Genomic DNA, 15528 nt, shown 5'->3' on the forward strand with positions numbered 1-15528 from the left:
GATAACCAATGATCAGCTCTTGTTTCCTTTCTCTGTATATTTAATGAACATGTTAGATTGCAGACTCTTATTATAAATAAGAACATTAACAAAACCAACTAAAACGGTGAAAAGTAAGAACAGTTCAAAAAATTTGAAGCAGTGGAAGATGGAATCCCTGCTTTTCTCACACCTGAAAAAAGGGTACAAATGCATAAAACCTGTATTTGTCTTTTCAATCCTGTCACTGGCATGAAATCCAGTGTCTTTGCTGCCAAGTCACTGATGATGCAGAGCAGCAGTAGGTCAGCAGCCCAAGAGCAGTGAGAAGCCAGAAAGAAGAAATCACAAAGACTTCATTAGGGAGCCTGCCAAGGGGAGAGCAAAAGCAGAAAGCTGTGAAGCCCTTTAAGGAGAAGCAGTCACCAAAAAAAAAAAAAAAAAAAAAAAGCAGCAGCAGCATGCAAACCCACTCCAAGCAGAGAAGCCAGAGACAGCCAGGAAGGTACCTGGGGGCTCAGTGCCAAGCAAGCCCACCACCAGAGGGGCATAGACCCAGGAGAACAGAGACCCAGTCAAGGGCGGATGCTTCATTCTCCCGTAAGAGTCTTGGCACATGTAACATGTGAAACACAAAGAATGAGCCAAAACAAAATTTTCTTGAGCAACTACCGAATTACCTAACGTTAATGAGAAAATTAGAGGACTAAAACCAACACATGCCACTCCCCACTCCATCCTACTCTCTCCTACTGATGAAACATAAAAACTATAATCTCCTATTTAACGAATATTTCTTGTGTGCTAGGGGCCATGCTATAAACTAAAAAATACAACTGTGAATTGGACAGTCTCTTGCTTTCTAGGAGGTTACAATTTATTGAAAGATATTCTTTGCATAATCCCAAATTTGTAATTTTTGAGCTGAAAGAAAGCCAAATTTTAAAGAAGATTTCATTCTTCTAAGTCCTTTATCCTGTACTTTCTTCCTCTATCTAATAGGTAGGTGGTTTTGATTAGGCCACTTGTAGGATTCCACTACCTATTTCTTAACTATTTTCATAACAGAATTAACATATATCTGGAGGTTCTGAAATTGCACATTTTCCCTATGTCTCCAAAAATATTATTCCTCTTATTTAACACCTTTCTGCTTCAAAGTTTTAAAAATATAGAACAGAAAAACAATAATAATAAATGGTCCCTGTGTCCATGTTCCCATTGTACAGAATTGGTCATTCCTAATATGCTAACAAATTTGCTTGGAGGTTTTTTTTTTTAATCATTGTAATTTTGGGGAAAATGATAAATAGTTATTATAAAGAATTAAATAATAAAAGTATAAAGTTTAAAAACTTTTAAAGTCACTTCAAACTTCATCCATAAATAATCCTCATAAACATTAAGTGACTATAATAGAAACAATCATGGCCAGGAATTTTCCAAATTTGATAGCATAAACCACAGACCCAGAAAGCTTAGAGAATCCCAAAAAAGAAAAATATGCCTCAGTGAATCATAGTCAAACTCTTGAAAATCTAAATAGGAAATCATGAAAGCAGCTTGAGGAAGTGAAGGGAGCATTGTATACAAGAAAATAATGATAAAAAATAATACTATTTTCATCAGAAACTCTGGAAACCAGAAGACAGTGTAATGACTCCTTTCCCTAACCAACAAGAAATCAAGACCTGTTAACCTAGATTTCTATATCCCGTGAAAATATGCCTCTAACAGGCAGGGCAGTAAAGACATTTTCAGGCAAAAGCTGAAAGAATTTACTTCCAAAAGCTCTGAACTACAAGAAATACCAAAAAGAGGTTATGCGGGCTGACGGGAAAGGAAATGATGTAAGAGAAATACAGTTTTACGGAAATTAATGGAGAACACCAGAAAGAGCAAATTATGTCATTAAATATAAAAGATCATTAAAAAAATCGTTCCTACTTTATACATATATATGTCATCTTGTCTCAAAGACTATTGACTGTTTTAAAATAAAAATAATAACATTAAGTGAACATCATTTCAGACATCTTTCTAGACATACTGAATATGACTGAATGCCTAATTATAATTAAGTTTTAAATATGACCATATTATAGTTGCTGTAATATACAAAATTTAATTTTAATTTTTTTGAATTTGTCACAAGAAAAACTAAAATGGAAAAGAAATAATTGTTAAATATCAAAAAGTGCTTCCACACCATAGATATTGTAATCACCACAAGAGAAATAAGAGGTCTCTCTTAGATTAAGAAGTTACAAGTACATTCAAGGATTGGAATCACTGTTTTTTTATCACCTAGGTATTTCAGTTTTATAGTATCAACTGACCACATGCCATGAAAGATGATAAAATCATCAATACTCAGATCTCCTCCTAATTCTACTCTTCTCAACCTTAGGAAATTTTTTAGTTAATATTATGCTTTTTACATTATCTAGATACTTACCATTTACATTTGAATTTATAATTTTCATTTTTTTTTCAATATTGGTCCTTTATCTAAATGCATAGCTACAGGTCCTTTTACATGATATTTTTGCCATCTTCATTTCTGAATTGTTTTTCCCTAGGTGTTGACAATTCGTATCTTTATTGGTTATATTTTATTATGTAGTTTGGGTTGTAGTTTTTTTTTTTCCCCCAAGAAAATTTATGAATGCTGCACTTATAGCATTTTTTTATGTTTGATAATTTCAAATACTATGTTGGCTGGGTAAAATGTTCTTAAGCCACTTTCTCTCACAGAATGAAACAGATACTGCTTCATTGTCTTTTAACCCTAAAAATTGACATAAAGTCTGAAGGCAGCCTAAAATTTACCACTTATTAAGAGATTGGCTTTTTTCTACTGGAATCTCATAAAGTTTAAAACTTAATAAGGCTACAATGCGGTTTTAAAGAATCTATACCAAAATTTCCCTGGTACATAGTATTATACTTTCAATTCACAGATTAAGTTTTATTTGGGGTTTTTTCCAGGGAACTTTCTTGTACTAGTATCATATATTTTTATTCATCTTCACTTACATTCATTGGATTCCCTATTTCAAGAATAGCAGTTAACAATTGTTGAGTATTTTTCTTATCTCTTAGTTTCTGTAATCCCTTCAATCTCTCTGTCTTTTTCCATCTTAATTCACTGGAAGTTTACATTAGCAAAATCTCTTTATTTTCAAATTCTCTGAGTTATGATATGCTTCATCCATAACCTGTTCCTGCTACTGATAGTGCAGCTTTTCATCAACTCTCACAGCACACCATGAGATAGATTGTGTCTGTCGGACCAATCCCTCGTTGCTCGTACATCTCTAGCTTTTTATTCCTCAAATATTTAAGTGCTGGCACCACTACAAAATCTGCATTTTAATACCTAGACTGATTCAGTTCTTCGTGCTCTAGTGACAGGGCAGGCACTATCACCTTCATGGTTTTTTTTTAATCGTACGTAACAACTCTTTGCCAGAATCTGAAATAAATATTAGAAACAGAGGCTGTATGGAGTCAACATGTCAAGATGCTGAACACATTTAGCTCGGGCTTGCTGAGTACTCTTGCTGTCTGGGTGTGAATTCTCACTAGTGCAGGACAGAGTGGGAGGTGTGTCACACTAGCTCCAACTGGCCGTCGTGCAAGGCCAGCATTCAGAATGCAGACAAAATAATGAATTCATGTTTCACTTTACTTAGAGACAAAATTAAAAGAATGAGCCTGGGCAGCTACTAAGTACGTTTATTTAATGCATTTGATATTTTAACCACTTGTCTGTAACCTGAAGAAATTGAGATTGGAGAGGCGGAGACAAAAAGGACTGCTGACTAAGACAGCGTGCCTGTAGTTATGGTTTGAATACTTGGTTTTACCCTCTTCTGAGATCTTTTTACAATTCCTCCAAAGCTTAACTGCTCCTAATTGAGGGCTGTATCTCAGTCCTCAGAGGGGGCACACTCAGGTTTCAGATGAGTTCTCCGAATCAGCATGAAACTGAGACTTCACTTCCTTCAAAGACAGGCAGCTTGATCAACTTCCTGTGTTACCCACTTCTCCTCTGCCGCCACTGCTCAGGTAGATTTGTCAGATGGCAGTGTTGATTCTTTCCCAGCTCATGTGGAACCAACGTAAACTACTAGATAAGCAGCTAAAATCTTCTGTACTTACTTGCGCCTTGATGAGGTTAAGAGCATTTACTAACTCCTTTAGGTTGTTGTGGTCTCATCTGTGTCTCACTGAACATTTGCTAATGAGTTTAAATTCCTAAATCAAAAGAAATCCAAAATTGGCCAAAGTAGGTAGAGTCAATTCAGATACAATCTGAAGACTTTTGAAAGCATTTTTCTTTTTTTCTTTTCTTTTCTTTTCTTTTCTTTTCTTTTCTTTCCTTTCCTTTCCTTTCCTTTCCTCTCCTCTCCTCTCCTCTCCTCTCCTCTCCTCTCCTCTCCTCTCCTCTCCTCTCCTCTCCTCTTCTCTTCTTTTCTCTTCTTTTCTTTTCTTTTCTTTTCTTTTCTTTTCTTTTCTTTTCTTTTCTTTTCTTTTCTTTTCTTTTCTTTTCTTTTCTTTTCTTTCTTTTTTTATTTTTGGCAGCTTTATTCATAATTGCCCAAAATTGGAAATATCCAATATGGCCTTCAATAGGTGAATGGATAAACTGTATTACATTCACACAATGGAATACTATTCAGCAATATAAACAAATTTTTTAAAATGAGCTATCAAATCACGAAAAGGCATGGAAGAACCTCGAATACATATTGCTAAGTGAAAGAAGCCAGTCTGAAAAGGCTGCATACTGTATGATTCCAATTATATGATATTCTGGAAAAGGCCAAGATAACAATAATAGAAGAAGGTAGGGGTGGGAGGTGGGAGATAAGATACGTAAGAACTCTTTTTCATCATTGCAGTGGATCCAGCAAAATCATCAAAAGAGCAATGCACAGAAAGAATTCCCTTCTCGGTAAGCCTCCACTAAGTAAAGAACAGGAAGAGCAGATGAATTACTATGTCCTGCTTCAGGAACAGTTAGCCTGTTATTTTGCAGGATTTTGTCTTTGTGAGCAGCTTGGGATAGAAACCAAATGTTCTATCCTTGCATCTCATCGCCTGGCAGTGCACATAGAGGGTGGTCAGCATATTGGATTGAGTACTCGAGATTCTAGATTCTCTCTTAAAATTCTTTTACAGAACACCGTACAGAGGAGAGCCTGAGATGTAATATAGTGTTTGGAATAAGCACTTGTTTTCACTCTGAGGTCAGAAACCTCCACAGCTGAGTACTTTGGGATAATGAAGGTCCTTTTTCTATATTTGCCCAGCCTGGGCTGGACACAGGCAAATGTCATCAATCTACATTCTTTTCTTTCCATTTTAACAGTGTTTATGTTTCCTGAGGCACATCTAAAAGATTCAGAGTATTTACTGTGTATGTAAATATGCTTTTAAAAAAAAAATACACAGTTTGCACATGCAAGTTATTTTCAGCAGGCAGTTGCTTTGCTGGAGCACAAAAGGCTAGAGGTAAAAACAAACAAGAGAGAATGTGCTGTTTTAACAAATGAGTCCTTAGAGATGGATTCTAAGGCATGGTTTTTGTTTCCTGATCTAGCTTTTACCCTATCGCTTAGTAACACTTAGAGAAATCCTGAAATAAATCAACAGCATTCTCACAGTTTTCAAGGCTGACAGTTTAATTTTTTTCCTGTTTTGTCTATTGCTGTGGCCAATGTAATTAGGTCATACCCATGTGAAAAATTACTGGTACAAGAAAAATTTTGGATGTGTGTGTGCGTTTTCAGGAAGATTTAATTCTGCTAATATTCATGACATCATTTGCATGTGAGACTCGTTTGCTTATCACATGCAATTTAGACTATGAATATTGTTTCCAAAAAAAAAAAAAACCCAAATTCAAAAGGAAATGTTTCTGTTACTAATTTTATATCATGGTTAGAGTAATTATATTTAAAAATATTTTTAGCAGATAAACCACTGATTTTAAAACATATTTGTTAATTATATAGACTGGATGCCAACCCAGAATGGGGTCATTCTGGTAGAAAGAGGAGAAAGACCTAATTTATAACAGTATTCCAGAAATGGCAACACAGATCAAATGCTAGCATTCCCATCTTGCAGACTGTCCTCTAATTTCATTTTACATTAGAAGTTAGTTGTAGTTCTTGTGCCTTGAGTATATTCTAATAGACTTTTTACTGTTTATACCAGCAGATATAAGCTTCAAGCCCATAGTATTTGCTTTATTGCTTCTACACTTCCAGAAATATTAGGAACCAGGGGAGAATGCAAATTTCAAATTTCACAGAATGATGATACTTATTTGTATTTTATGAAAAATCTTGGCATTAACTCCTTTGCCTCTTTAACAAGCTGAGTGTCTTGCTTTCGTTTTTGTGGACTAATTTAAGAATTTTAGTAACTAAGAAGATTCTTATTTGCACCAGGATTAACAGACACAAAAGGCACGATTTAACATATTTTATTGGCTGAATGTAAAGGTCAAAATTACCAAGCCTTATAGAAGCACCATTAGAAGTAGACAGTAGACCCCTTGTAGAAATCAGAAGGAAAGCCAGTGTAGGCAGCATCTGGGACACAACTGCAAAATGTGAGTCGCTCTCTGTGACGGAAGCAGAGCAATTGTCAAGAGTTTGACTAGATTGCAAAAGAATTTAAAGGGCCGGCAGATATTTAAGAATACACAAGACAGCTTTGTTGTTCTCATGTAACACTGAGGAGCAAAGCATGCTAAATATTAAGCAATCCATAGAAGCCCTCTTGAGTCCCTGCCCAGTGATTTTATTTCCAAATGAGGGAAGTAGGTGAGCTATATACACAAAATCAGAAGGCTTACTTAGTTCTTCTCCATCCGCCAGACTCCAAGGTGGCTGGAGCATGTGTGCCTCACTAGAAAATTAAGGTAACCAATTTGCTAAGAAAAAAATGAAAATTAAGTGAGATAGGTGGGAAAAGACAGTAATTTTTTGGAAGATAAGAGGTTTGCCCTCTAAAACAAAATGTCCACAGCCAATCAGATACGCCTCTGCAAAGAGCTAGATATCAGAGTTACTTATGTTTTAACCAAGAGAAAAAAAAATGACTTGTTAGCGAGAAGGCAGTCTTGCCAAGTGATATTGAATGACTTTCCCAGCTTTGGGTAGAACTTGGAGAACACGTGTAGCAAATCGGCTGTGCCTGCCCTCACGTGTATTGTTTAGCGGTGGTCGCAGGTCACCCTTTTACATGCTGGTGTTCTTTTCTTTTACAGGGACTTTACGTTTTTGTGGTTTATTTCATTCTACACAACCAGACGTGTTGCCCTATGAAGGCCAGCTACACAGTGGAAATGAATGGGCACCCAGGACCCAGCACAGCCTTCTTCACCCCCGGGAGCGGAATGCTTCCTGCAGGAGGGGAGATCAGCAAGTCCACCCAGAATCTTATCAGTGCGATGGAGGAGGTGCCTGCCCTGACCCTTCTCCTTCTCCCCCTCTGTCTCTGTCACTGCTTCTCTCTGAATCTCTCTCTGTCACTCTCTTTCATGTACAACCTTTCCATTTTACAAAGAGCACAAGTTAGACGGTGCCATGTACTTTTTAGACCCTTTTCCTCCTGATGTTCTCTGACCTGTAGTGTTGGATGTGCTCACAGTGGTATCATGTCCATTATCTAATTCTTCTTCCCCCTTGCCCTGTGAGCTCCACCAACCAGCAGTTTGTACTGGGAAATCAGACAGAACATACTTTTTCATCTCTTTCTTCAGAAGCTTCCTAATTTGACATGATAATGACTGAATCTGCTTCAGAAATTTTTCTTTAAATACTGTTTCTTGGGTTGGGGGCAGCATCTAGCTCAGTGATAGAGCGCATGCTTAGCATGCACGAGGTCCTGGGTTCAATCCCCAGTACCTCCATTAAGGAAAAAAAAAATCAGTGTTTCTTCCTAAAAATATTTTCACAGCTTTCTTCGTTTACTCATCCCAAACTCACTGCTTCAATCCCAACAAACGTTCTGAAACAAACCTCCCATTGTTCTCTGTCCACACATTTGGGGTTCCTGTGTCTAAATCACGTTGCCCCCAACCTATCAGTAGTGCCGCCCATAGCATGGGCACCACTGCTCATCTTTTAAAACATACCTGAAGACATTTGTCCAGGAAGAGACAGTAAACAGGTCCCTGACAACTTCTGCGGTGCCTGAGATGTGCTTGCTACCATTCCTTACATAGCTCATATTGGTGTGTCTGTATTAAAGAGTCAAGAGGAGCAGTATTTGTGTTTGGATCCTGAAAAATAGCAGGAAATGAAGGTGCATCTGTCTGAAAAGAAAACAGTTTATAGACAGTTAAGTAGGGAGGGAGAGAGCGGGAGAATCTACCTGCTCAATAATATTTTTTGGCCTCCATGTTAATGTAGAAAGTAATTTGATTCATGTCAGGTGAAAATTAAGGTAAGTGATCACAAATAAATTACCATATTTAAAAACTGGGATATGTGTTTAGTACCCTTAACTGTTTAGAAATCTGGTACCATTTTTATAACCTAAAAGTTCTTGAAACTGAATTGTTTCCGCATCACAGTTGATAACAATAGAAATGGGCATTTTTAGGATCAGCAGTTCAGAAGTGAGACTTAAAACTTTTTTTTTTTTTGTCTTTTTGATCGGCTACCCAATCTAGCACTTATGTAAATCTGAACTATACAGTACGTTAGCCATTAGCCACGTGTGGTGGTTTAAATTGAAATGAATCAAAATTAAATAACATTACAAATTCAGCTCATCAGTCACCCTGGCCATGTTCAAGTGCTCAATGGCTGCATGTGTCTGGTAGCTACTCTAGTGGGGAACACAGATATAAAATGTTTGTGGCATCACAGAGCTACATCAAGCTGTATTGAACAGTGAGTGCTAGTCTAGTTGTTCAACTTCCTGGTGAAATTTTCTCAGGTTTCATCTTCTCTCAGATTTATTTCTCCAGTCGTTAGATCACTTTTCTCAGTTCTCAGAGAACCTTATATGGGAGGCAGCAGCTGTGACAGTGCAGTTCCTGGCCTGAGCACTACTCGAATGTTCATTTGGGGTGTAGCACAGTGGTATATCCTACAGTGTGCTCTGCATTCCTCAGAGGCTTAAAACTGGCCTTGATCCAGCTGTCCGTGAGGGACTAGCAGAGACATTCTTGAAAGCCATGCAGAGAAGGGAAAGCGTTAGGAAAGGAAGGATTAAGGGGGTGTTTACCAGTAACCGAAAGGAAAGCAAATATATTTAACCGTTTCAGGATAGAACTGTCTCTTTAAACATTTAATTTTAGAAAAGGAGGAGTTTAGAATTCTATCAAAGAACTTTTTTTTCCAACTCACTATGTCCTTAATCGGTAGCTACTATATTTAGAATTCTATATTGTATCTTAAAGACTAGAAGTGTTCCTCTCCAGGTCTTATTTTTCAGCAGTTTTCTTTGCACATATCCTATGAAAAAATGTAATGTATTTATTGGCTTTAAAAATAATCCTCTTTCTCCACATGTGACGGCATAGAAATCTACAAGTAATTCTAATAGAGAAGTTGTTTAGAATTATCAGATTAGATTGTCTGATGGAGAGACATACTAAAGAAAAAATGTAAAATTAAAAGTCTTAATTCTAATTCACTTGGTCTTTCTAACTGAGATACAGAGATAAATTGTTCATATAGATTTTAGAGTAAATATGTGTGTACTCATATTATGGTTCCCTTTTCTCCCAACCCCGACCCTAAAAGGTGCCACCTGACTGGGAGAGAGCATCCTTCCAGCACGCGAGTCAGGCCAGCCCTGACTTAAAGCCAAGCCCGCAGAATGGCGCCACGTTCCCGTCCTCTGGAGGATACGGCCAGGGGTCATTAATAGCTGATGAGGAGTCCCAGGAGTTTGATGACTTGATATTTGCATTAAAAACTGGTATGTGTGAACCCACAAACCCCATTAGACGTAGGCGCTCTTGCTGTGCTAAGATTTACATCTTCTTCCCATGAAGCTGTAGAAGTTCAGTCACCCTTAGCTCATCCTGATTCTCATGACCCCATCCTAATCCCAGCCAAATTCTAGGATATTTTATTCTTGGCACCAAATATAAGACAGCCTAAGAATAATGTAAAACTTACTTTTAAGGAAAAGGCACACTCTAACTAAATGTAAGTATCTCTGCACTGGAGTCTTGCTAGCACACCAGGAACCCATTGAGACAAGTTCAGCTTTGTAAGAATCTGGTGGGGGTTTCACTGAGAGAGTTTTGCCTTTGACCTGCCAGATAGAATTTCTTGTGGGGTATCTTTGCAGCAGAAACTTTCAAAGGCAACCCAACAGGCCTCATATAGTTTTACAGTTTTCAAGGAGCTATCACAAATAGAATTTCCTTGGCTCTTCCTGTATGTTCAACTCTACTCAACCTATGTCCCCAGTGGATAGTTGTTTTCAAATCAAATATGCAATTTTTTCTTTTTTTTCCTCAGAAAATTGTTAAACTGTCACTGTTATAAAAACTTCAGTGAACCTTTCATTTTTAGATATACAAGCAAACTAGAAGAGATATGACTGTGCTCAGACGAACCTATTGTACTGATTACTGCATTCTACTGTATATATTCCTGTGTTCAGATTAGTGCTTGGTGCTTGGTAAACCTTTTGTAGATGTTTTTGGAGAATGAATGAATGAATGAGTGAATGAAAAGTGAAACAAAGTTTGTTTGGAGGAATAGACATTCACACAAACATGACATAAAGAAGAGTAAAATAAGTAGTGGAAAGAGTTATTCAAAGAAACTTTTTTTAGAACCTTCTCAGTTGAGCCTTGAAGAATATGTAAGGCTGAAGTAAGTAAAGAGTGGAGGAAAGACAGTGCAGACTGAGGGAAAAGAATTAGCCAAAGCCCTGGGCTGCACGGGGTGGGGGGCATGGCCTGCCTGGGGAGAAGCAGCACGCAGTGTGGCTGGGGTGGAGGCGGGGTGAAGCCAGGCGGCGGGAGAAAAACCTGGAAGGCAGGTCACCTGCATTGTTAGCAAGTTACTAGAGTTCCTCAACTGGGTTTCAGTGAGCACCCTCCTGGAGATATTCATAGTCACCCTCGGTGAAAGGATCCCCTGACCGAATCCACTTGGGAAACTGCAGAGGTTCACAATTCCCCTAGCGTTTTAGCAGCCCTAAAAAGCCCTAGGATAAAGAAAGCCACTTCACTTCATTTAACCTGGGGCTTCCAGAACACAGTTCCTGGTAGATTCACTTTGGGGGAGCAGAGTACTTACCGACGTCCTGCATGGTATTAAGATGCTCTGCGCATGCCATGCTAGGCAGTGGGATGTTTATAGAGCCCAGTGAGCCACGGAGGTTTTCCAGGAGAGGAACAGCATGTTCTCACTGGTTTTGAGGCAAAATAACTCTTGTGAAAGTCTGGAGGATAAATTTGGAAGCAGTCAGAAAGGCTGGGAGGTGATTACAGTGGCCCAGGGTTTAGGCCTCAGATCTGGGGAGTGGAAAGAAAAAGGACAAGGGGAGAGCTGAGGAAGCACAGAGGACAGGCGAGTCAGCAAAGGCTCGCGCTTCTCACCTGAGTGAGGAATCGCGTCTAAAGAGCATTTGTGTGTTGATTGCTTTCAGCAAGAAACTGATGAGTTCCGATTTGGATATTTTGATCATTCAGCCTGGGGGCTCTTAAATATTCAAGTTGGGATCTTTGGTGAGAGATGCAGGGTTGGAGGTAATGATGTGCAATGCCTCATGCAGCAATTACGTTTGAAGCTATGGGGGTGAGTAAGTTGAGTCTGGGAGAGTGGAAGCTAAGAGATGAGAACAAAAGAGGTGAGGAAGGGAGGGAAAAGGAGAAAGGGAAAACATGAGAAAGGAAAGAAATAGGAAGAACATCCTAGATAATACCTACATTTAAAGAGTGAGTGGAAGAGGGTCCCACAGAGGCTGTGTGGTGAGCACGAGAATAGAGAGAGAAGAGTTTCATGACGGAGGGAAGGAACAACTTTATTAAACGCTCCTCAGAGTTAGGACTGAAAAGGGTCTTTCACATTACAAATAATCCTGAGGGAAGATTATGTTCCCAGCGCTAGAGAACAGTCAGTTGATATTATGGCACTGCGAACACGAATTCTTGTAACATAATTAAATTAGATCTGGATCCTATATATATAACAAGTATTGAATGCATTCCATTCAGGAATGCATGGAATGACTTGCTTACTTATAGATGGAGTTGAGCATTGCTTAGAGTTCACTAAACACATTGGGAAGTAAATACTTAAAAAGACCAGAATAGTAGCCTCTAACACAGGCTCCTTTTATTTTTGGAAAAGGTACCAAGCACCACTCCCTAGACACTTTCCATCTTAGAATACGGTGGAAACAAAGGAGCAGGCCACCTGCCACTCCATCTACAGCAGAATTCACAGTCAACACATGGGCCAGATTTGGACCAACAGGGAATTTTTTTGGCCTTCATTGCATTTTAACATTTTTGAACCAAAATTTAAAAATTTAGAAATACCCCATAAAACCCCAGAAATTCCTAAAAAAAAAAATCTAGCGATAAGAGTGCTTAAAATCTAGCAGAACACTGATTGGAGCTGAGTAACAGCTGCCCCTTTAGACAGGTTTGTCCAGTGCCCACCAGACCTGTGTCACTGATTTACTCTGGTGTCCCTAGGCTCTGTGACATTTGAGTTTGCAAATCTTGATCTGTCTCAGATCCCGCCTAACTGTGAGCCACTCTAGGTCAAGTACTAGGAACAGTGGATCTTCAAAGTTTTTTTCATTTGAACCCCTAAACAACTTTGAAAAGCTATATTACTGTTTGCATATATCTAAATAAACATCTAAAATTTTTCATCATAAGTTTAAGTAGTATCAAGAAACATAATTTCCACTAAATTATAAATTTTAGATTTTTTAAATTTACATTATTCTTTCAAACTAATTTAAAGAAGTCTAAGTACTAGAGCAGTTTGATACCCACAGTTATTCATTTGCTTTTAAATAGCTATGAGCAGGCTTTTCTTTTCCAGTTGGAAATTTTCCACTATTCTCTTCTCTCTTTGAACTTGCATTACCATTCCACTCCCAGCACAGAATTTTATCCAGATGTAATGTATCTTACTCATTTAATTGGTATAAAATAGAAGCCCTTGCCCCAAAGCCAGTCTTGGACTTGTTTTTTCATTTGAATTTTAACCATATTGCATTTCTTAAAACACATACACACGCAAAGAAAAAGAAAACACTATTGACCTTTTTCATTTTTTAAATAAATTATTTGTTTTTCTACGAGAAATCTAAAAATTTCACTCTAAAAAGAGGACATAATCTTCAATTAGTTGTTCATGAAGTACATTAGCCTCTCCACAGGCAAGTGAGACACTCAGTCCTAGACTAGTGGTGTCGTGGTTATTATTAGTTATTTTAATAGAACTTTCTCAGGGATCATCCGTGTTCCCAGCCAGGACTTTGGGAGAAAGAGAACAGTCACCCTGGGACAGCCTCCGTTTTCGGAAAGAGGAGAAGGTCTGAGCTAACTCACCAGAACGGACTCCGCCTGCACAGAGGGCGAGGCCGGCATGGAAGGGCATGTGCTCTGTTTACATCCCTCACAAGTGTTTTGAGAACTGGCATTTTTATGTTGATTCAGAACTGACGTGATTCTAGAAAATGTCAAGCTGGGAACATCTTGGGCTTAGAAACAGGGTCATTCCTCACAGGGATCTTCTCCCAGAGACTAATCTGATTCCCCGTCACCCCAGCCCCTTAACTTCCTGATTTTGCCTCAGGCCAATGACACAAGTGTCCTGATAAACAGTTCCCTGTTGGAAATCTTTAAATGATTTCTTTTTTCAGTCAGAAGAAAATAAATAACAAGTCCTTGAACACACATGAAAACATTCAGAATCGAGGTCCAAATACACAAACTCCTCGAACTCATTAATACGTTTCTCCTTCAGAGACATCACATCACTACAACTTATTTGACTTCAAGAACTTCTGCAGCCCAGTGTACTAAACAAAGTTGGGTGGGCATCAAAGTGGAAGAGTAAAATGTGGAAAGATTTTTATTTTTTTTCCTTCAGAAGAAGATTGAAGGAGTATGACCTCTGTCTCATTATTTTAAAAGGCCATAGGATGGGGAGGGTATAGCTCAAGTGGTAGAGTGTGTGCTTAGCATGCGTAAAGTCCTGGGTTCAGTCCCCCGTATCTCCTCTAAAAATAAATAAATAGATAGATAAATAAGTGAATTAATTAAATAAGTTACCTCCCCTCCCCCCAAAATAAGATAAAATTAAAAATGGAAAAAAAATTAAAAATAAATAAATAAAAGGCCATAGGAAATAAGAATGGGCTTTGGGGTCCATGAACCCTGTGTCGGAATCCTGGTTCTGCAGTGTACTGTCTGTGTGACTTTGAGCAAGCAGCTCAACCTTTCAGTTTCCTCCTTTAGCAGATAAAGGTGATTATAACTAGCTTGTAAGTTTTCTTGGAGTATGGAGATTGCCTATGTAAAGAATCTATCACAGTGTCTGGCAGAATTTAAATTCAGCACATGTGTGGTATAAGTTATTTGTTGGGTTCAATTTCTTGTTATGCTTAAAAACAGTTTTAAATGTTCATACTGTTTTCTGTAACACCTGGGTGTTCACTGCCCCATAGCTATTGAGCCAGGTAGTTTGGTGCTTGAGTATGTGACAAGGAGTTTGAAATTTATTCTATAGACACATGTGAACACTTGAAACCTGGGGAACAAAGAAGTTACATGATTTAGAGCTGCCCGCACACGAAGCAGTTGGGTGTGGAAGACAGCCCCGTACATTTGGGGTCAGAAGGCCCATTGAATTCCATGACTTCCCTGCTGTGTGGCGTGGGCAACTCATTGGGTACTTCTGATCCTTACTCAGTCCCCATGTCTGTAAAACAGGACTAATAATCATGCTTCCTAACTAATAACTAAAGTATGTTGAAATGTTGAGGAAATGAGAGACACGAGATGAATGTAAGTTGTTACTTGGAGTTCCTTTGACATTGCCTGTTTAGTTAATCACAGTGGAAAGTTATTACTATCAGAGATACTGGATTTTTCGTGAATTTTTGGCTTAAAATTTAAGCACTAAGATACTTTTCATAAAATCAGGATTCTTACTGCCAAATGCCTTCCTAGACCATTGAATGAATTACAGCAAGACGAGAAACACACTTTGTCCTGGGCCGTGCTCCCAGTCCTGCCGCGTGCGTGTGTGTGTGCGCGCGTGTGTGTGTGTGATACTTGTCCTGTCTGAGTCTCAGGAGGGATTAGGATTTGGATACCGTGCATCTGTGTCAACTGAGAGGAAACTGAAAAGGAGGATGAGGTGGGTCACAGTCAGGGTGAGGAGGAGGACATGGTGACTCAAGGGGAGGCTGTATCTAGAACCTGCTGACGTCTCCTGGGGCTCTGGGCTGCTCAGCAAGCTGGTGGCACCCCTTCGCTTGTGAAGCTGCATTGCACGTTGGACCTCCCAGCCCAGT

At 38.7% G+C, this 15528-nt stretch overlaps 1 protein-coding gene across 1 annotated transcript in view; it reads left to right on the plus strand.

Annotated features, from left to right (window-relative positions):
- Window positions 1-15528, plus strand: part of ADGRV1 (adhesion G protein-coupled receptor V1) — a 471474-nt gene that overhangs the window by 452674 nt on the left and 3272 nt on the right. Inside the window, exons 88-89 of the mRNA XM_074360351.1 lie at window positions 7271-7462; window positions 9762-9939. Coding sequence (XP_074216452.1) covers window positions 7271-7462; window positions 9762-9939 — 370 coding nt within the window. The remainder of the gene's footprint in view (window positions 1-7270; window positions 7463-9761; window positions 9940-15528) is intronic.

This window comes from Camelus bactrianus, chromosome 3 (genome assembly GCF_048773025.1).
Source record: "Camelus bactrianus isolate YW-2024 breed Bactrian camel chromosome 3, ASM4877302v1, whole genome shotgun sequence".
NCBI classification, from domain to species: domain Eukaryota; kingdom Metazoa; phylum Chordata; class Mammalia; order Artiodactyla; family Camelidae; genus Camelus; species Camelus bactrianus.